Here is a 22,610-nt window from a genome sequence, read left to right as displayed (position 1 = left end):
ATTTCTTAATAACTGTTCTTATGATTTTTTTTTTAATATCGTTTGTATTTTAAAATCAGTTTTCGAAAACAAAATGACACTTTTATACCTATAATGTCAGTTTATCAAATAGAAAAAACCTATAAAAATATAAATTTATATATTTTTCTTAATATGTGCAAAGACATTTATAATGAAATATTATTGGTATGCCTATATATAAACAGAGAGATTCCCAAGTGTCTGAATGCGGAGATTCTCCTGCATTTTTGCTATTTTTTTTTCTTTGATTAAAAACCATTTTGCTATTTTCATTTTTTGCTTTCTCCGTGTTCTACTGAGAAGAAGAAAAAATGAGAGGTATAGCAACAAAGATCACCGGCGTTGTGCCGCTGTTTATGCTATTCATCGCCGGAGCAATCTCCGCCTTTGAAGACATCGAAAAGCTAAGGATTTGGCCGTTACCGGCGGAAGTCAGCCACGGCGGCCGGAGAATGTATCTGAGTCAAGATTTCAAGCTTGTTACGGAGGGAAGCAAATACAAAGACCCTTCAGGGATTTTGAAAGAAGGATTCGATAGAATGCTCGGAGTTGTGAGGCTGAGTCATGTCATCTCCGGTGACAGAAATTCTTCAGGCTCCGGTGGATCTGCTCTGCTTCAGGGACTCCACGTCATCATCTCCTCCTTCACCGATGAGGTTAGTTTCATTCATCCATGGTTATTGTTATTGATTCCATATTCACATCAAAGAATCAATACTGTTCTCAAGTTTATGACTTTAGAGTAATTAATGCCATTATTATTTGCAATCATCTCATTGTTTACATAATCAAACATACTTAAATATTATATCTAGGCGACATAAATGGAATCGTCTTTTTTGAGAAATGTCATTCGCAGTTTCTCACAAAACTTGCACTCTTGCAGCATATTAATTTCTTTTTCCTTTTTTTTTCCTTAAAAAGTTTCTATACAGTATACTCCACTTGTATCTCTTTTTTTTTCCACGAAAAAAAGAAGAATATCCCTATCTTATCTTAGGAGATTTATTTGAAGAAATTAATACTTTGATATTGTGGACTACTTATTTCTTTAAACATGTTAGTTTGGCAATATATAAACATGGAAATTGCACTAACGTTTAGGTCAGTATCTATTTTGTACCATTGAATTTTTATTTGTTCTCTAATAGAAATCTAGAAACTTTTTTAAAAATAACCTAATAACCTTTTTTAGGGTATACAGAAATATTTTCTTGGGTCTAAATAAAATTTATAGAAGCAATTTCTCTCATCATTCACGGAATTTTGGTTTTGGCTGAATATATATTTTTAGAAGAAAACTAATGCTAGAATTAAAAGAAGTTGAACATAATTTGGTGTATTTTTCGATATTCTTAAGAATTTACCTGAAATTTAATAAAATTATAGGTAAAAAAGAAGTAAAAGATAAAACGTAGAAGAAGGAAAAGTTAATCCGGTCAGAATAAATATTCTTCGTATTTTCAAAATTGTTATCTGAATACTTTTTCATTTTTTTATTCTGATTGTTATATAGATAGCTGGATACTTTCAAAATTAAAATACTGTAGATAGCTAAATACAAAAGAATAAGTTTTGTACTCCAATTGTTTTCCTCTAATACGTTCACCATTCACTGCTATAACTGCTTTTTTTGTTTCCTGTTAATCTCAATTAAAGCTTCCTTAATGTAGTTAACTCTTGATAAAAAAAAATGTTCTCCTGCTTAAAATAGAAAAAGAAAAAAATAAGGTTACAAATTGGATCGCTAGTTTAAGCAACTTTGTCCTTGAGATGTCCACAAAAACTGCTAGATTCTTAAGACTATTGTAAAATTCCATAAATATAGATTTTTATTTTTGGGCGGTAGATGTCTCGAATCTCCAACTTCTTATTTTCTTTTAATTTTTGGTTGCTTGGCTTTGCTGGTTGGTGTTTGAAGAGTTGGTTGTGTAGTGTGTAGGCCATAGTGGTCCACCGAACTCACGGACATCCTCATTGATTAGTTAAAGTTCTTACCTTTGGAACAAATATGGGGAGACATAATTTACATGAGTTTTAAAAGAATTGTTTTGTTTGGAACTCTATTATCTATTTCTCTGTATATTTGTTTTTGAATGAATATTTCTCTGTATATTACTTAACAGAATATATGAAAATATTCTTATAAAAAAGTACTGCTAATGTTTTATCGCATGGACGATTAGAAGATTTGTTTTTTCTTTCGAAATTGTACTTATAAAAGTACCATTTAGTAATTAGTAAATTATTTAATTCATGTCAGTATAGGAAAATTCAATAATTTTGTATTGCTAATTTGTCGAGGTTTTTTTTTTTAAAAATAAAATAAAATACAAGAAAACATTTCTAATATCCGTTCAAACTCTAACACCAATATAAATGTCTAACTTATAGTAATGTATAGCAATATCTTTCAAATCAATCTTGAGGGACACGCATGCGTCAATCATCTCATGTTTTGATGCCTATTACAATTAGTGCAAGCATATAAGATAGTAATTAGAGAAAAACTCACCATACAAGAAATTTATAGTTTAAAAAAAAATTGGAAAAGGTTTTTTGGTAAAATAAGATTTTGTAAATGTTATACAATTGAATGTTTATCTGTGCCTTGAATGTTTATCTGTGCCTAAACAATAAAAACTTTGTATAGAATACTGCAAGTAAATCACATTAGTAAAATGATTCTATTCATTACTTGCGTTAAACATATAAGCCCAACTGAATATATCGACTTTGGTCAAAAAATAAAATTAAAAACATAATTTACCGATGCATGTGCATTACAGTATGATCTGAATAGTATATAATACGTTTAGTTCAATGATAAGATTGCAGAGATACCTTTAACCTTTAATAATTCATTCCAAGATCCGGATTTTAATCAGATCATATTTTTTTTCTCTTAGATCCACGTGACGTGATAGAAATAACAAAAATAAGTAGAACTAAGTGGAAACAAATCTATAAAGTTATCATATAGGTGATAATAAGCTAAGGTTCATAATGGCTGAAGATATAGAGAATAACTCAATTTATTAATTGATTAGTAAGTGCAAGTTTGGAAGATTATTCTCGATTTTGTTCCTTGATCCATCGTTTTAAAAAAAAATACATTATTTGAATATTAGAGAGAGATGATAATGGTTTTTCTCAAAAAAAAAAAAAAAGAAAGAAAGATGATAATGGCTTCATCAATGTATTGACTCACAAGTCACAAGGTTTAAAGTTTTTATGAATTATTTGATGTTCTGGTTATCATTTCCATATTACTAGTTAAGAAAAAAAAATGTTTGTTTAAAGAAACCCAACAAAAGTTTATTGTTTTAAAACACTTTTTTTTTGTTTGTGTGCTTCATGTGGTGCAGTTGGAATATGGAGCAGACGAGTCGTACAAATTAGTGGTTGCATCCCGAGAGAAGCCGTCGTATGCACAACTTGAGGTTAGTAGGTCCCATTCAACTACTAAACCTACCTTTTAATATTTTCTCTAACAACTTATATCCATAGAGATTAATGTTTGGTAAAGGGTTTGATTTAGATTCAGAACGCCAAATATATTGTCAAAATGTTAAGAATGGGTTCTTATTGCATAAGAAAGACAAGATCAAATAACAAATGCATCTCTTCGTTACCAAAATAAAAGCATCTCCTTTTACCCATAAGAGTATGTTTATATATATATACAAACAAATGTTTATATATGTAATAGCTACACCTAGTCTCGACACTTGAACTTATCAGTCTTTTGTAATATTTATATATATATATATATATATTATATTTATATATTTGAATAAAAAATTATTATTAATATTTACTTGGCACAGAGTACGGATAATCACCTTAAAATATAAATTCACCTTTAAATCTATGAAAGACACCGGCGACAAACAAAATAAATAAAAAACCATAAAGGACACCAACTTTAGATTTTTGGGTTTCTTTTCATTTGCTCTCTTTTATATTTGAGTTCGACATATTATCTATTCGACAACAAAATACATTTACCAAGAAAAAAAAACTCTCTTCTTTAAAATGTAAGTATCAAATAAATATCGATATCGTGTAACTGGATATGGTATGGTTTAAAATATGTAATAAATATGTAAGTACCTTATTTTACTCAGCATCAGTTGCTGAACTGGCGTATTATTTGGCCATAAGAAAACTTAGGATAGTCCCAAATTCGAGCAAGCAACTGAAAACAAGATCAATTTAACATGCTCTAGTTTTTGGATTGCATAGAATTAGATCTAAGCTTTGAATTTTTTAAGTGAAAAAAAAACCAAAAAAAAAAATATATATATATATATATACATATAATATTGCCATTATATATAATAACAACCATGTAAAAAAGGTAAAATCAATTAAGTGGCAGTGGATTAGTGCCTGAGGTGTTGCCATGTTGATCTGTTGCTCTAGATCAACGATCGATACCCCTCAAACGTGGAACTATATAACCATTTTCATTGACTTGTTAAGATGGTATTATGTTTTAGATTTTTGTATTCAATTGTCTGTGAGTGGATTATAACAATCATGTAATATAAGAAAAACCAGTCAAGCGGTAGTGGACTCACTACTGAAAAGTTATCACGTCTGATTGGTGAGCATGTTTATACAAGATGGAGAAGTTGTAACAAAAGTAATTACAAAAAAATATTAGAAATAACGATTGGAAAAAATGGTTTAATAACATAATGTAATTCAATATTAAATTTGATTGGTAACATTACAGTGATTGAATAGTATAACTATATATAAAATTATTAATCTGTTTAGATTACAAAATAATGCAATAATAAATTTTATGATATAAAATTTCATTAAACATAGATTATAATTATTTTTTAAAATAATATTTGATAACTTTTAAATGCATTATTGATTTCTGATTCTTAATATACATACATAACTATTTTTGTTAAAAAGAGAAAGCGCAACAAATTTTAGATTTTTTAGTTTTTTTTTTTGAAAAAAACATCAGAGATGAGAAGGTTTATAATTTTGAAATGCAAAACTAATTTCTAATTTTTGGTTGACTCATTTAATATGCAAGCACATCTATTTTCTAATACTTTTGTTTTTGTCTTGAGTGAATTGAATTGAATAAAATTAAAAAAAAAACACACACATATATACAGAAGAAAAAAAAACAAATATTTTTAATATGTATCATTAAAAACTAAAAAGCTAACAATACAAAACTATAAATTTCATTTTTTTTTAAAAACTCTGACTACAACCGCTTATTTGCTCCAAACATTCAATTTTGATCAGTTTGTAACCGCCCGAAAATCAACTTTCAACCGTTCAAATCTTCCTCCAACCATCCGTTTCAAACGTTTGTTACAACCATAGTTTTAAACAATATCACCAATCATCCTTGCTGAATGGTAGCGTTTTTCCAACCGTTCATTCCAACTAAGCTGTTGGTGCTACCAATTAGAGTCGTCGTATTGGTCTAAACTACCAATGATCAATTTTTCTCAAATGTAGAATTATATAACTAATACCATTTGACTTGTCGAAATGGAGTTATGTTTTAGATTCTTATTTTCAGTTGTTTGTGAGTAGACTATACGAAATTTACATCGAGAAAAATAAGTCGGATTATATTAACAAAAAAAAGTTAGTCGGATTATAGATCATCCTAGTTATAGAAAAAATTTTTTTAGCAAAAACAAAAAAACATAGGTTGCCTCCACGTGAACTACATCAACCATGATGGGCTTAGTGTAGCCTTTTTATATATATTTTTCCTGTACTAGAAAACAAATGCATTAGCACAAGTCGTTAGCTTATATGTCAATTATTATGTCCCGAAGTGTTTTCCCTACGATATGCATACACAGAGTCACAGACCATCAATCCAGACAATAGTACCAAGAAAATGAAAAGATATATTAGTGTGATTCCACTAGTGTTGGTCTCTTGTGTTTAATCAAAAATCGTATGCAAAATTAATAATATAACCGTGAACCTTTTTTTGTTTTTTTATAAAGCAATCATGAACTTCTTCGTGTGCTGCCACAGCCATTTCGGCTTAAGTAATGCAATATTTGTTGTTCAAAAAAAAAAAATCATGAACTTCTTCGTTGATATGTGTGTTAATATCTGTGTTACAACGCAGGCAAAAAACGTTTACGGTGCATTGCATGGCCTACAGGTTTGTGTTTATTAAGAAGTATAATTAGCTATAGAAGAAAATGAATAATTAAATTACAAAAATGCAGACATTCAGCCAGTTATGCCATTTTAGTATGAAGAAAAAGGTTATAGAGATTCTAATGACTCCGTGGAATATCACAGACCAGCCCAGATTCTCTTACCGTGGTCTTTTGATCGGTAAGTGAGTTCTCTAATCTCTCAAATTACTGATAACGCATACTTTCTCGATTTGAATTAAAACATCATTCTAGAATTTTGTTTTCTGATTAATTACTATATGTATCGTTTTAGATTTACAATGTAAATTTTAACATCAAATACTTAAATTTTACTTCAATTTTTGAGCTAATAGAACACTATACCAATTATAGATAACTTTATTTTAAGGTATTCTAACTTTTCAAATTAAATGTCGTTTTAGGATTGTTTCTATAGCAATACAGAATTTGAGACAAAGTTTAAGTTTTAACCCTATTATTTTAATGTATTACTAAACGAGATAAAAATTAGGTAATGTATTATCGATAGTATAAATTTTAATAATTAATTTACTTTGTAAGCATTCAGTTGTTTGTGAGTGAACTATAAATTTACTTAGTATGTGTGAAAATACTTTACACCATACTTAATGAAACAGAGAGAATAAAACAAAATTGTTAAAATGACATTTTTATTATGAGACGGATAGAGTACATGATATGAGATATTGTTTATTACTACTACAGATACATCCCGACATTATTTGCCACTTCCTGTTGTGAAGAACGTGATTGATTCCATGACATACGCCAAACTCGTAAGCTCTTAAGTGCCTTTTGACGAGTCAATTTGGTTGCTTGATGAATCTCATCACTTAGCTTATAATACTTCTTTGGTTGGTTTGGCTGCAGAATGTGCTTCATTGGCACATTGTGGATTCACAGTCATTCCCGTTAGAGATCCCTTCTTATCCAAAGCTATGGAACGGGGCTTACTCTTCCTCTCAAAAATACACCTTTGAAGACGCCGCTGAGATCGTCAAGTATGTTGATATTCATACTGAATCGAATGCAATTAATATGAACTGAATATATCTAGATATTCTGCGGGTGATAATAAACTTTTGTATATATATACAGTTACGCTCGGCGACGAGGGATTCATGTCTTGGCTGAGATTGATGTTCCAGGACATGCTCTTTCATGGTGATTTCTTTGTCAACCTTTTCATTAATATGACAGTCCTTTATATTCCCATAATTTCACATTTAATTTCGAAAATAACAACTGATAATAAATCTTCTTCATTCTTTTGTTAAATAAAGGGGAAAAGGATATCCTTCCTTGTGGCCCTCCAAGAATTGTCAAGAACCACTTGACGTGAGTAGTGACTTTACATTCAAGGTCATTGATGGCATTCTGTCTGGTAATATCTTTAAAAACATATTCTTTTGCTCAACATCCATCATATATATATATATATATGCATAGCCAAATGTTTTCATACTTCTAATGGAGATTTTTTTTTTTTTTCAGATTTCAGCAAGATCTTTAAATTTAAATTTGTCCACTTGGGAGGTGACGAAGTAAATACAAGTAACGAAAATCTCCTCTGTTTATCATACTTCCTCTATAATATGTGAATATGTGTTTGTTCCCTGAAATTTCATTTACATGTATTTCTTTGCAGCTTGCTGGTCTACAACACCGCGAATAGCCCAATGGTAATGATACTTAAGACATTTCTATAGTTCTCTAAAATATTTATCCTCATGTTACTTCAACTAATCTAAACCTATACAGGCTAAAAAAGCATCGGAAGAGTGAAGCAGAAGCTTATGAATATTTCGTACTTCGGGCGCAGAAAATCGCTTTGTCTCACGGATATGAAATCATCAACTGGTAACTAACCCTTTCATTAGAAAACTAAAAAAAAAACAAAAAACAAAAAGCTAATCAAAGTTGCTATTTCTTACCAAATTTTTCTAATGTTGTATTATAGGGAAGAAACCTTCAACAATTTTGGAGGCAAATTAAGCCCAAAAACTGTGGTTCACAACTGGTAAATATATACCATAGAAACTAGTACAAATTGTGTAGAAGAAGTGACACAACATTGAAAATACTCATCTTTTTACTTGGTGAATCAGGCTTGGTACAGGAGTTGTTGAGAAAGTGACAGCGTCCGGTTTAAGGTGTATAGTGAGTAACCAAGACAAATGGTATTTGGACCATATAGACTCACCTTGGCAAAACTTTTACTCGAACGAGCCACTTGCAAACATAAAGGATCAAAAGCAACAAAGTCTAGTACTTGGTGGTGAGGTTTGCATGTGGGGTGAAAACATTGATGCTTCTGATATTGAACAAACCATTTGGCCTCGCGCTGCCGCAGCTGCAGGTACACATGAATAAATTTTAACTGACAATTCTTGCAAAATACCCTCTTCGTTTTCGGTTTTTAAAGAACTTTTAGTGATTTATTTGTTGCTTCATTTTATTTAAATCTTTCAGTCTTTAAAAAAACATGTAGAGATTATTTATACAACTTCTTAATCACCACCCTTTTTAAGAAACATCTTATACAATGAAACTGAGGATGTCGAGTAATTTATAAGTTATAACATATTGTATATTACTCCCTCTGTTTCATAATATAGGATGTTTTAGTTAAAAGGTTGAGAATTAAGAAAATTAAGTTTTTTTGAAAAGTATAAATATATAGGAAATCAGACAATCTTGAAAAAGTTACAGAATATATCATACAAAATCTAATATATATAAAGATTGCATAGATATGTGAAAAATCTTGTATTCTGAAAAAGAAAAGAAAAACATCTAAAACATCATATATTATGAATAGAGGAGGTAATTGCTAAATATTAACATTATATTTTGTGTTTGATAGAACGTTTATGGACACCTTATGCAAAGTTGGCTAAAAATCCCGACAAGGTAACGACGAGGTTGGCTCACTTTAGATGCTTGTTGAATCAAAGAGGAGTTGCAGCTGCACCATTGGTTGGTGGTGGACGAGTTGTGCCTTTCGAACCCGGTTCCTGTCTCGCTCAGTGACGATCCATATGGCTTAGATTGTAGAATTTGTTACAATCAGCAGTGCGGTGGCTGCGCACAAGCGACAGTCTCCAATCCAGTGAAATTCAAAGATATATAGTTCAATTAGAGACGTAAATTATTTTGTCTTTATTTTACGTTTCAGTTTTACTAAATAACATTTCGTCGCAATTGTTAAAAACAAAGAGAACAGAGTGAAACTGTACTCAGTTAGGGGTCTTTCATTTATAAAATAAGAATATAATCCTCTAGTTATAAGTTTGTCTTCATTACAGTGTCTTCTTGTTTTAAATAAAATAATATTCTCTCAATTTCATCATAATCATAAGAACATGTTTAAGATTTTGTTTTTGTTTCCATAGAATGTCATTTTTGTTTCCAAGGAATGTCACTTTTACCTTTGTCAACATGTCACGTTTACCTTAAAACTCAATTTTATTGTTTTAACACAAAAAATACAAGTTATTTTTTATTATAATTTAAATAGATTATTATACAGATTTACATACTTGCTTACACAAAAAATAGTAAAAGGATTATGAAGCAAAGAGAGTAGTATGTTCTTTTTTTGAATCTAATGTTAAATTATTTTCAAAGAAAAAACCAACGTTTTTACAACTTGAATCCAAACGTTTTTAAATTAAAACATGTCCTTTATGTGGTGTCTTGTCTTGTCGAGAACCAGATTCTCAATCCCTCTTCATATTTCATTACGCCATTGCTCAGTTTTTTTTCTTTTTCGGATGAATGTTAAATTTATTCGAACCAGAAAAAAGCGTTTTCTACATCGACGATGCGGGCTTTATAATTAAAACTAACTTAAACTTGACCAATTAATCAGAACAAAGGAAAAAATAACCCTGCACTTCCATTCCTGCTTCTCCATTGCTGTATGATCATTGTCGAGGTCTTGAGGCAAACCACAATTGAAGTCCTGCTTCATATCTTCTATCTCCTTGTAGTCGAATATTGCTTAAGCCATTTCGAATCCCCTTGTCAATCATTCTGATGAGCGTAGCCCATTCCGAATGCGACGAACCATGTTTACGGGCATTTCGTTCTCTCCAAATTGCATAGAGAGTTTGCTGAAACATATATCGGGTGATGAATCCCTTTACCAGATGGGACTGTCGACACGAGATAATGTTGACAAGCTCCTGCCAATCCGTTGTGAAGTCCTGCCTTAGGATTCCCGTTGCTACATTAGTCCATATTCTCATAGAGAAAGGACACGCAAAAAACAAATGATCTCGCGATTCGACTGGCTCCTGACACAGGACACACGAAACCGAGACATTTGAGTTCCACTGCTGCATACGATCCCCAGTCGAGAGACGATTTCGTATAGCCAGCCAAGCTATAAACCCCAGCTTCGGATTGTGGTACTTAAACCAAATCCCTTCCGACCAGCTTACTCGAATGTGATTGAGAAGCTGATTTCGAGTATGCTTTGCACTAAAAGTCTCCTTGTACACATCCCCTTTGGAATTCCCCTCTCATGAGATTCACTTTTGTCCACTGAACCCAAAGGGATTTCGGCGCAGTAACTAACCTCCATAACAGCTTCAGCACACACACCTCATTTGCAGTATGTAGATTCTTTAACCCCAGACCTCCTTCCCATTTCGATCTACACACGTCAGACTATGCAATCTTGGCCTTGCTCGGCTTTAAATCCGGTCCGGACCAGAGAAAAGCAGAACAAAGACTATCAATCGTATCAATACATCCTTTCGGTAATCTAAAAGCTTGCATCCAGAAGTTTACAAGACTAGTGATAACCGATGCGATCAGCTGCAGGCGTCCCGCAAAAGACAAATGTCGAGCCGTCCAGGAGTTGAAGCGACTCTTTATCTTGTCAATTAGCGTGGTATAATCAAGGCACCTCATTCTTTTGGTTAGAAGAGGCAACCCCAAATATCTTACTGGGAGATATCCATGTTCAAAAGCTAACCGCTGACTAATAACTTGCCTTTCCCCATCGGTCACACCTGCAAGATAAACTGTCGATTTCTCCATGCTTATTTGTAACCCAGAGATCTTCGAAAACTCCTCAAAAACCTTAACAATCCCTTCCATTGATCTTAGTTTCCCATCCGAAAAAACCATAATGTCGTCCGCAAAACAGAGATGAGTTAGCTTTAAGTTCGAACATTTAGGGTGGAAACCAAATTTCCTCTCCAAAGCCGCCTTGTCCAACATATGAGATAAAACATTCATGCAGATAACAAATAAGTATGGAGAAAGCGAACATCCCTGTCTAAGCCCCCTCTAGCTATTAATATATCCAGCTAACTCCCCGTTTACTTGAACCGAGAAAGACGCTGTCGATACGCAAAGCCGAACCCAGTGGACAAAAGTCGACGGCAGATTCAGAGCTTCTAATACAGTCAGTAAAAAACCCCACTCAACTGAATCAAAAGCTTTTGATATGTCAATCTTCAAAGCGCAACGAGATGATATCGACTTAGTGTGATAGCCTGCGACAAGTTCAGATGCTAACATCAAGTTTTCGAGTAGCAACCTATCTTGAACAAAAGCAGATTGGTTTGGGGAAATGAATCTTGGGAGCAAAGACTTTAGGCGATTAGCTATTATCTTCGATATAATTTTGTAAATAACATTGCAGCAAGCTATCGGGCGATAGTCCTTCATCTGCATTGCCTGATCCTTCTTAGGAATCAACGCCAGAATTGTGGAATTTATGCCTTTTGGGAGAAATCCTTTGTCGAAAAAAGACTGGATCGCCACAACCAGATCCTGCCCTACAATCGACCAACAGTCCTTGAAGAATTCCACCGTATAACCATCTGGTCCCGGGGATTTATTCAAAGGCATTGAAAAAAGAACATCATGAATCTCTTAGCAGAGACTACCTCGACAAGCTTCCTCTGCTCCTCAGATGAACATCGGTAATCCAGCAATTCTCTTATCTCATCTACTGAAATTTGCCTCAAATCCACTGGTCTATGATTCATGAATGAATCGAAGTGTTTTACTGCCTCTTCCTTGATCTCAGTTGCCTCCTTTATCCAATTCCCTTCGCTAGATTGCAACTCACAAATGCTATTTCGAAAAGTTCTCACTTTCACCGCTCGATGGAAAACTTTGGTGTTCTTGTCTCCATTCTGTAACCAGTTCAGCTTCGCCTTCTGAGACAAGTACTTCTCCTCCAGATACACCGACTTTTCCCATTTAGAATAAGCATCGTTCTCCTCTTGGTGTGCCTCCAAAGTAGGGTTCAACAAAGTTAGCTCCTGCTTCTGACACAAATCCTCAAAGTTTGTCTTCACTCGCTTAGAAATGTCATGTAAAGACATTTCTCCAAAATCAATGCCAGTAATTTGATTCATTGCAACAACATTATAATTTAATCAAAAGGGAACCCAAGTGATTGAAAGTGTCAATATAAGGTATTATAAATGTATAAATTAAACTCGGTCACGTAAATGAAACATTTCTTAAGGCCTCCAAGCTTTAGGTGGTGGTGGAGCAGGAGGATAGAGAGGAGGAACACCATTGAACATCGTGTTCTTATCGATTTGGTAGCCACCACTGCTGGTTAAGGAAATAAGAGCAGCAACGAGACCTGCGTTCCCGGACAGAGTAGGCTCGCTCGCGTTGTAATTGTTTCGTATGTCATGGAACTTATCGAATTTGTTTGGTCCTCCAACCATAGCTCCAGTGATGTTGTTTGGGTTTGGATTCTTTGTGTCTCTATACTTCAATCCTTCTCTACAGCTCCTTCTCTTTTTGTCGTTTGGAATCGTGGCTCCTCGGTGATGAACGTGTCTTGGAAACTTCTTGCCGAACCCAACCACGTAGCTCATTTTCAAAGGGTTGTCTCCAAGAATATAATCAATCTGATCAAAGCAATACCAAAAATAAAACCACGGAAAACATATTAAAAAAAATAACAAAAAACAGAAACACAAGCGGTCTTTTGGTACTTCTGGAATATTATCAAGAAATAGGACCATAATCTTGTCATAAAAAATGGTTAGAAAATATATTTACGTTTTAATTTTACGAAATAACATGTATACTTACAATTGTTAAATACCGTTGAAGATTTTTGTATTCACTATGAACCTCCTATAAACCAAAACTTTATTTTCTATTTTGTGGTATTGTTTAAGAGAAATTTGGGTAAACAGCACTTTTATGAAATTTTTTATCCCAAACAAAAATCCCATTAATTTTTCTTGCATGAGACTTCTAATTCCAGAATCTTAAGCATGGTCCTTCTGCGTATATATATAAGTTGATTCTTACCTGCGATTTAGCAAAATCCTTAAGAACATGATTGGAGACAAAGGTAGGGCCACAGTACCATCCAGGAACTCCAGTTGAATTCAAATAATCCGCAAACAAAGAAGCTAAGAAAGAAGCATGAGCCACATATTCAAGTGGTCTTGGTTTCCCCATGTTTAATTGTATAAGCCCTCCTGCAAAATTTCTCAAAAAAAAAAAAAACAAGTTGAAAATACTTTTCAAGACAATACATACACAAACACAAATTTAACAAAATATTTAAATCACCTGAAGTCCGGTTAAACACATTGTACTGCTTGAGATAAGCACACATGGTGACACCAGTAGCGTTGTGGTACCTATTAAGCATGTTCTCGTAAGGAAAACCAGGATTCAAGAACAATCTATACCGCGTCATCAACAACATAGCACCAGGTAATTTGTTATTCCAGCTCGGTACCATCAGTTCCGGTCGATTAGCAAAAGCTTTAGCCGTTTGAGGCACACTTGGGTGTGTGGCGAGTTGTATATAAGTCTTGTTTCCAGTGGCGTAGTAAAGCCACGCGCCAGCCCACATGAGCTCGTCGAACATACTGGTTGAGTTGTAGAAAGCTTGAGTAGTTGGCTGTCCGTTTGAGTAGCGGTTGCGTCTGTTCTTGTTTCTAAAGAAAGGCCATAGTGTCTCTGCGCCTTTTTTGAGTTTTTTGGCGTAGGTTGGTCTGTCGGTGAAGACGATTGAGGCTGCAGCTAAGGCAGCAGCGACTTCTGCGCCGAGGTCAGTGGCGGAAGTTGAGGAAATGACAGGACGGTCGTATGACATGTCTTCTGGTCTTTGCCAACAGTAAATATCATCTGGTGATTCTGAGTCTCTAAGCCCTCCACCAACCTAAAAATCATGGAAACAAGGCTTCGATTAACAAGGGTAAGTACGTTATAGGTTTCTTTAAGGGCAAGAAAGTATTGAAACAGCTTGTTCGTATAGTAAAAACGTCGGTTTCTTGAAGCGCAGGAAACCTATTTGATTGAATCCTACTAGTGCTCTTAGACTCTTAGTTTGCTTTTAAAGAATACCAAAATGCTAATATATTTCGAGGAGGCAAAGAAAGTAACATAAACAAAATATCTTCCTTCTATAATAATTTTGAAGAAATATATAGAGCGCCACGAACGATAATTTACAATTTTATCACATTTCTGTTTTTCAAAGTACAATTTATATCGATATATTTACCAAATTATTTAGTATTTGTAACATAGCTAACCAGTTGATTTTGCCTTCTAATGTGTTTCCAATGAGAATAAACAGAAATATGAAAAGATAATAATACGGAAAACAAACGAAATGAAGGAACAAAGTTACAGATTAAAGACCTGAGTGTAGATATGATCAAGGCGAGTAGCAGAATTGTTGAAAGTGAGAAGAAGATAATCAGTTCCCCATTTGAGAACATCTCTCATGTGATCATACTCATTGATGGCTTTGAGTTTGTGGTTATACTCAATGAGACTCCAACTAAGCATTGTCATGGAGAATGCCATCGGAAAATGAAACTTAATGTTGCTTCCTCCGTCGTAATACCCTCCGACCAATCCTCCGGGCACATCCGGTAGCCCATCCTTTAGCCCTGAATCTCCCCTCCATGAAACCCGATTCTTCTTTGGCAATTTACCCGCTGCCGTATTTTCATTAATCATCATTCTTACTTCAGATATATATCACCATCAATACCAATTTCTTACAGACATGTCAATCACAACCAAATTCTTGAATATTTTGTTAAATAAAATGTGAAACTATATTTAGTTTTTTTATTACATCGATTTGATTTGTTTGATATGAATATAATTCTTGTTTAACCGATTCACTAGTTTTTTGTATTTGCTTTGATATAATCTGTTCTTTACTGTTTCATAAAATAGATTTTTATCTTTTCTATGCATTTTTAATAATTAATAGTAAAGAATTTGCAACTTCAAGAAACATTAGTTAAAAAATAACTAAATATATTGAACAATTATTGATTTAAAATAATGGGAAAATTATTTAGTTACAAAATGATACATTTATAATAACTATTATTTTTTTTCCTTAATATGTGTGAAAACTCTAAAAACATATCAAATTAGAAACAAGAGATTTTCTTAGGAAAATATAAACTATGAAAAACTAAACTGATAAAATCAAGAATTACGTTTACCTTTAATTAAAAATAATAAAAATGCACTCTTTTTTTTTTTTGGAGTTTTCACACATATTAAGAAAACAAATTAATCTGATTATAAATGCATCATTTTCTGATTACCAATTTCCTGTAATTCTAAACCAACAGTAATTCAACAATTTCAATATTTTTTTTTGAAGATTTATAATTTATCATCATTAACTAAAAATGTATAAAAACACTTTTAAAAATCCATATATGTGAAACAAAAATCAAATCATAAAAACTTTCTTTTGGAAAGAGATGGAACACTGGGTTGATATTGAAGATTACAAAATTATCGATTCACTGATTTAAAGGGTATTCCAATTTACTCTCCACATTCGATTTTAAACTTATTTTCTAAGTTCGATATGCATAGGTGTTTGGGTGAAAAAATGTATCTAACGAAGGGAAAAACACAATTCCGAACTAGCCCTTGGATTTCATAAGATTCTACCAAAAAATATGAAATTGATATCAAAACGGCCTCTTCTTCCAAAAACAAAAAAAAATATATCAAAACCGTGTAAAAATAAATTTGTAGTCCTTGTAAGCCAAAAACATGATGTGAACATTACCAATAGCCAGCTCAGAAGAACAAAATGGGAAAATGTGACGTGACGGTACAAGTAATTAGTCGTATAAACGTGCTTCAAACAGATTTTGATAATTAATTGGAATGTCAACGTGATATGTAATCTTCTTCAACTCTATCACCACCTATCACTAGTCTCTCTCTCTCTCTCTCTCTTTTTGTGTGTCATAATATTAGATTAATTCTCTTTTGAACACGGAACAATTCAAAGTTTCCTGACAATGATTGACTTTTTTTTTTATCACTAAACTGAATTAATCAGAGCATTTGTTCAACTTTTTCTTTGATTTTTTTCTAAAATTATACATATTCACATTTTCCATACATTTACAAAACATTCTCTGTATTAAGTCTTTAGCTTTATAGTTAAGAATTTACAGTAAATCGTTGCTAGAGATTTTTTTCCCCTAGTACACTTTTCTATAGAAATAGATAAAATTTAAATCCCCAAGAATGTTTTGCAAGAGATTAAATATATAATTTGATAACTTAAAAATCTTGTCATCTTTTTTTCTACCAAAAAAAAAAACAAAAACTTGTCATCTTGTTTAGTTTATTTTGTTTGTAATGGTCATCTTGTTTAGTTTACAGTTAAATAATCTTTTTAAGAAATTGAAATTAATCTTTTTGTTATGAGGGAAAGGAAGATACAAATGTAAAGATATAAATAATGAGCAATAGTTGGGAGGAAAATAAAAAAACAATACGGAAAACAAAACAAAGAAAGACTTACATTTCTGGGCATCGAAAAACTGAAGAGCTTTGTGAAGGGCAAGGGTGTAATTATCGGAAGGAGGAGGGGTAGACTTATGTCGAGGCAAAGTCTTGACGATGATGATCGGAAGAGCAACGACAAGGAACAAGACGACGATAGATCCAACGGTCCACATACAAACCGTGCGGCCCACGGATACGCAACCTAGGTTTACATACTTCTTTCTCTTCTTCTTCCAGCTATCTTGTGGTGCAAGTAACCAGCTTTGTTGCGTTTCGTCCAATTGGTTCCTCTGGTTTTCCGCGGTTAGCTGCTGCGAATGGAGAGCTCCTCTGTCCCATTCCATCATATTCCTCCGCCGCTCTTCCTCCTCAGCCGCGGCTCGATCGCTATCTACAGCGTCGAGGTTACCGCCCCATAGATTCCCCGGATGCATTTCTCTAAAGAGCTTTTCAAACTTGGATGGATTTTTTCTTTTGTTTGAGAAGATATATAAAAAGGAACCAAAGAGTTTTTTTATATTTATTTTATCTTTCCCCGGAAAACAAGAAGGTTATTTAACTTTTGATTATGATGGTTGAGAGGTTTTTATTAAAGAGTTAGTTGACTAAAAGGGTTTTTAGGAAATGGGGAGTGTTTCTATATTCTAGTAGAATCGGAATCGATTTTTTTTAATATTTATTACATTTGATAATTCTTGACTTGAATCAAATAATTTTGGTTATAAATACATATATTATTTCGCTGTATGAGATTAGAAATTAAATCGGACAAGCCGGATTATCATTAGATATCTTCTTTAGTTTGGTCTCATTTCTTCAATATTTTGAAGTTTGAACAGGTTAGAATTCTTTGAAAATAAAGAAAATTAGACTTCGTGACTTATAAATGTTTTGAAGTACCATTCTCCATTTCATCCTTCTTTTTCATTTTCTTTCTCTACCATATTCGCTGAGTCCTGTAATCTTCTTACATTGTTACGATCTCCAATAAGTAAGTTTTTCAAACTTGTACTATGGCTGGTTTAACCGCCTTTAATTTTATGTAATAAAAGTATTTTATCTTATTTAAATTACACACTACAAGAAAACAATCGTTTTCCAACGGTCCATTACGACGGTTTTAAAATCATCGCAAACTTACAATGATTTTACGACGATGTTACGTCTAATTTAAAAACCGTCGTATAATAAAATCGTCGTAAACTCGACGTACAATTTACGACGAATTACGACGAATATACATCGATAACGAGAGATTTGCTAGTAAATGTAAAATCGTCGTAAATTCGATGCAAAATTACGACGAATATACGACGACTGCATTTCGATGTACATATTACGAAGATTTTACGTCGAAAAAGAAGTTAGGTGAAAAACATTTAAAACATGTTTACCTAACAATTGTAGATGAAAGATTTTATCGCATAATTGTCGTAAACTCGTCGTAATATTATTGTTGAATGTAAAACCGTCGTAAAATGTCGTCGTAAAAGCGTTGTAAAGCCCGAAATTTTCCTATAAATAGATCTTCATTCCTTCATTCAATCACAACACATCATCATTCAAACATAAGAGCATCTTCATCTTGGAGACCCATTGTAGGTCTCTTAAATTTTAGTATAATGTTGTAAATCCTTATATATTGGGTTGTCCATTGCTGGAAACCCGAATTAGGAGTTATCTTACTTTGAAAAAAAGAAGTAATAATATTATAAGGTTAATTTACTCTATTCACGTGGCTAGACGTGACACAAGAGACCACCTCCTTTATTGTCTAATCAATAAAAAGAGATATTATTTTGAGTTTATTTTCAAGATGTCTATATACGAGCTAAGAAGTTGGATGTATATGCGTAAAGATTCAGATAGAGCGTTTTTAGAAGAGTTCAAGAACGGGTTAGAAATATTTATGTTTCAGGCTACAAATATGGAGAGAACGAAAGATAGTGGGAAGATGTTTTGTCCTTGTTTGAAATGCAAGAATACGAGGTATACACTAACCAAAACCGTGTGGACGCATTTATTAAATAGAGGGTTTATGCCGTAATATTTTGTTTGGTATCTACATGGAGAATGATATGGCAGTAATACTCATGGGAATGCTGGTAGTAGTAGTAATTATCAAAGTCATGTTGATATTGATGAATCGAATTATGGTCATCAGCCTAATCAGTATCAATATGATCAAAGTGTAGATCATGATAGGATGCACGAAATGGTGACTGATGGATTTCATGAAACGCATACTGGTAATGCTGTTGAGGAACCTAATGTAGATGCCAAACGATTTTATGATTTGTTAGACAATGCTAATCAGCCAATCTACGAAGGATGTAGAGAAGGCTTGTCTAAATTATTGTTGGCAGCTAGGATGATGTCAATTAAAACAGATCATAACCTGGCTGAGGTTTGCATGGATGATTGGGCTGATCTTCTGAAAGAGTATCTACCAGAGGATAACTTGGCAGCGGGAACATACTATGAAATTCAGAAGTTGATTTTTAGTCTTAGTCTACCTTCAGAGATGATAGATGTATGTGTTGACAACTGTATGATTTTTTGGAAAGATGATAATCAGCTGGAGGAATGTCGATTTTGCTAAAAACCAAGATACAGGCCGCAAACTGGTAGGCGTAAAAGGATATCGTACCAACGTATGTGGTATCTCCCTATAACTGATAGGTTAAAACGGCTTTATCAATCTGAAAGGACATCTGCATCAATGAGATGGCATGCGGAACATACACAAGTAAATGGAGAAGTTGTTCATCCATCAGATGCAAAGGCATGGAAACACTTCAATATGGTATACACAGATTTTGCTAAGTTCAAACGGAATGTCTATCTTGGTCTGTGCACTGATGGTTTTAGTCTATTTGGTATGTCTGGTAGACAATATTCATTATGGCCAGTAATCCTAACTCCTTATAACCTTCCTCCAGATTTGTGCATGCAAAGGGAATTTTTTTTCCTAAGTATTTTGGTTCCAGGTCCAAATCATCCGAAGCGAGCTCTCGATGTATTTCTGCAGCCACTCATACATGAGTTGAATCAGTTATGGTATACTGGTGTTCGTACATATGACTGTTCTACGAGGAAAAATTTTACTATGCGGGCTGTGCTTATGTGGAGAATAAGCGATTTCCCCGCTTATGGTATGCTATCATGATGGACTACACATGGGAGGCTATCTTGTCCTTATTGTCTTCATCGAACTGATGCGTTTCAGCTAAAACATGGTAGAAAAACTTGTTGGTTTGATTGTCACCAGAGGTTTTTACCGGATAACCATCCATATCGGAGGAACAAGAAGTTATTTATGAAGAACAAAAGTGTACATGTCCCTCCACCCGTTAATTTAACAGGAGCTGATATACAGGCGCAAATCGATCATTGGAGGGCAGAGGAAACAGTAACGCGTGGGGGAAACTGGCACACTCCTGCAAATATGCCTGAAGGTTATGGAGTTCATCATAATTGGCACAAGAAAAGTATCTTTTGGCAACTACCTTATTGGAAAGATCATCTGCTCAGACACAATCTTGATGTCATGCACATTGAAAAAAACTTTTTTGATAACATCATGCATACAGTTATGAACGTAGCAGGAAGAACAAAAGACAATGGTAAGTCAAGATTGGACTTGCCTGATTTATGCAACAGAAGTGAGTTGCATCTACTAAGAAACGGGAAAGCACCAGTTCCTGTATTTCGGTTGAGTGCAGATCAAAAGTCAGCATTGTTCAGATGGGTTTCTTCTGACGTTAAATTTCCTGATGGGTATGTCTCTAATCTTTCCAAATCTGTTGAGAAGGGGGTAAAGTTTTCTGGGATGAAAAGCCATGACTGCCATGTGTTTATGCAATGATTATTTCCATTTGCATTTGCTGAACTCTTGCCCAAAAATGTCCATGAAGCTATTGGAGGCATTGGTGCTTTTTTTCGGGATCTTAGTACACGAACATTATCAGTTGATGTAATATCACAACTGGCATTGAATATTCCAATCTTGTTGTGCAATTTGGAAAAGATCTTCCCACCATCATTTTTTGATGTTATGGAACATCTTCATGTTCATCTCCCACACAAAGCAGAGCTCGGTGGACCCGTTCAGTACAGGTGGATGTATCCGTTCGAGCGTTTCATGAAGCATCTTAAAGGTAAAGCCAAAAACCTAGCTAAAGTGGAAGGCTCAGTTGTGGCGGGAAGCTTGACGCAAGAGACTTCACACTTCACTTCATACTATTTTGCACTGAAAGTACGAACACGCAAAAGAGCTACTCGTCAATATGATGATGGAGGAATTGGCCATACATATGCCGTTGAAGGTGTACCTGACATATTCTCGCCAATCGGACGTCTTAGTGGAAAACTAAAAGAAGTTTGGTGGTCCAATGAAAAAGATTATCACAGTGCACATACGTATATCCTGTTAAATTGTGAAGAGTTGTCATCGTATGAAAGGTATTCTTTAATTAATAATATCTTTATATGAGTTGTCAGTATTAATAACTATTTGTTGTTTTTCTCAGCACATTTGTTGATGAGGTTAAAGAATGCATATCTGAGATTTCTGAAACTGAAATCAATGATCGTAAAGATCAACACTATGCCCAGTGGTTAAAAGGACAAGTACGTATAAAATTTTAATTAAAAGACTACTTTAATTTGCTATATATCCAAATCAAGAAATTAAAGCGGAATTTTTTTCTTATTAGGTGGACCCGAATGATCCGGATGGATTTCCAACATGGTTCCATGAGTTACTACTAGGACCGATGGCAAAAATAACTACAGCCTCCATGTATTTCACTCGGGGCTATGTTTTTCACACATACCGCCATAGTGCAAAGCGGGCGACAACTAACTATGGAGTTTGTGTGAGGGGTGAAATAGATTTTTATGGAGTTCTGCAAGAAATAATTGAAGTAGAGTATCCTGGATTGTTAAGGCTGAAAACTGTTCTCTTCAAATGTGATTGGTTTGATCCAACTGTTGGAAGAGGGGTACGTCTAAACAAGTTTGGAGTTGTTGACGTGAACAAATCACGACGGTACAACAGGTTTGAGCCATTTATATTAGCTTCTCAAGCAGAACATGTAACGTTTCTGCCATACCCTCGAGTTCGATCAACAGGAATTTCATGGTTAGCTGTAGGTAAAGTGGCTCCGAGGGGCAAGATTGTAGGGGTTGAGGATGTTCCACTTCAACAGGACACTTGCGTAGATCTGTCTGAACCAGATGTTGATGAGGAGATTTTCTTAATAGACCCTCGGAACAGGCAAGTTGAAGATCTTCCCGATGATACAGAAGAAGAAGGTGATGATGAGTTTGCTGAAACCGATGATGACGATTTGGCGGAAGACGACGGTGATGGTGATGAAGTAATAGAGGAAGATGAATCTGATTTAGTTTCATGCATTGTATTTAGTGAATGTTTGTTATTATGTAATTTGTAACTTTGTTTGTTTGAATTTTTTAAAAACCCTAAAATTCGATTTTACGACGGTTTTACGATAGTTTTTCTAAACCCTAAACCCTAAGTCTAGGTTTTAAGCCCTGAATGAATAGGGTTTAAGCATTACGACG

At 33.8% G+C, this 22,610-nt stretch overlaps 2 protein-coding genes across 2 annotated transcripts; one reads left to right on the top strand and one right to left on the bottom strand.

Moving 5' to 3' along the window:
• The first annotated feature begins 228 nt into the window (after positions 1–228).
• Positions 229–9,462, top strand: LOC18008967 (beta-hexosaminidase 3). Its single transcript, XM_006391479.2, has 14 exons — positions 229–677; positions 3,390–3,464; positions 6,161–6,196; positions 6,264–6,375; positions 6,924–6,994; positions 7,089–7,219; positions 7,317–7,382; positions 7,502–7,602; positions 7,713–7,772; positions 7,867–7,900; positions 7,980–8,078; positions 8,179–8,238; positions 8,327–8,577; positions 9,085–9,462. Exons 1-14 carry the CDS (start codon positions 333–335, stop codon positions 9,249–9,251), a joined length of 1,608 nt encoding a protein of 535 aa, XP_006391541.1. The 5' UTR covers positions 229–332; the 3' UTR covers positions 9,252–9,462.
• Positions 9,463–12,664: 3,202 nt separating this feature from the next.
• LOC18008798 (endoglucanase 7) lies at positions 12,665–17,455 on the bottom strand. Its single transcript, XM_006391478.2, has 5 exons — positions 17,038–17,455; positions 14,877–15,178; positions 13,794–14,391; positions 13,527–13,699; positions 12,665–13,114 (listed from the first exon to the last, which is right to left on the bottom strand). The coding sequence occupies exons 1-5, from the start codon at positions 17,453–17,455 to the stop codon at positions 12,713–12,715; spliced, it is 1,893 nt and encodes a 630-aa protein (XP_006391540.1). The 3' UTR covers positions 12,665–12,712.
• Positions 17,456–22,610: the final 5,155 nt, after the last annotated feature.

The sequence above is a fragment of the Eutrema salsugineum genome, unplaced genomic scaffold, assembly GCF_000478725.1.
Source record: "Eutrema salsugineum unplaced genomic scaffold, Eutsalg1_0 scaffold_9, whole genome shotgun sequence".
Classification (NCBI taxonomy): Eukaryota; Viridiplantae; Streptophyta; class Magnoliopsida; order Brassicales; family Brassicaceae; genus Eutrema; species Eutrema salsugineum.
The sequence above is the reverse complement of the archived record's forward strand: the minus strand, read 5'-3'. Positions and strand labels throughout refer to the sequence as shown.

Bases quoted from the DNA above. Each gene is read 5' to 3' on its own strand.
- LOC18008967 (XM_006391479.2), top strand. From the start codon at position 333: ATGAGAGGTATAGCAACAAAGATCACCGGCGTTGTGCCGCTGTTTATG. The intron at 678-3,389 runs GTTAGTTTCATT...CATGTGGTGCAG, and splicing joins TCTCCTCCTTCACCGATGAG to TTGGAATATGGAGCAGACGA. The intron at 7,773-7,866 runs GTAACGAAAATC...ATTTCTTTGCAG, and splicing joins AGGTGACGAAGTAAATACAA to CTTGCTGGTCTACAACACCG.
- LOC18008798 (XM_006391478.2), bottom strand. From the start codon at position 17,455: ATGCATCCGGGGAATCTATGGGGCGGTAACCTCGACGCTGTAGATAGC. The intron at 15,179-17,037 runs GTAAGTCTTTCT...AAAATACGGCAG, and splicing joins GTTTTTCGATGCCCAGAAAT to CGGGTAAATTGCCAAAGAAG. The intron at 13,700-13,793 runs GTGATTTAAATA...GAAATTTTGCAG, and splicing joins TGTGTTTAACCGGACTTCAG to GAGGGCTTATACAATTAAAC.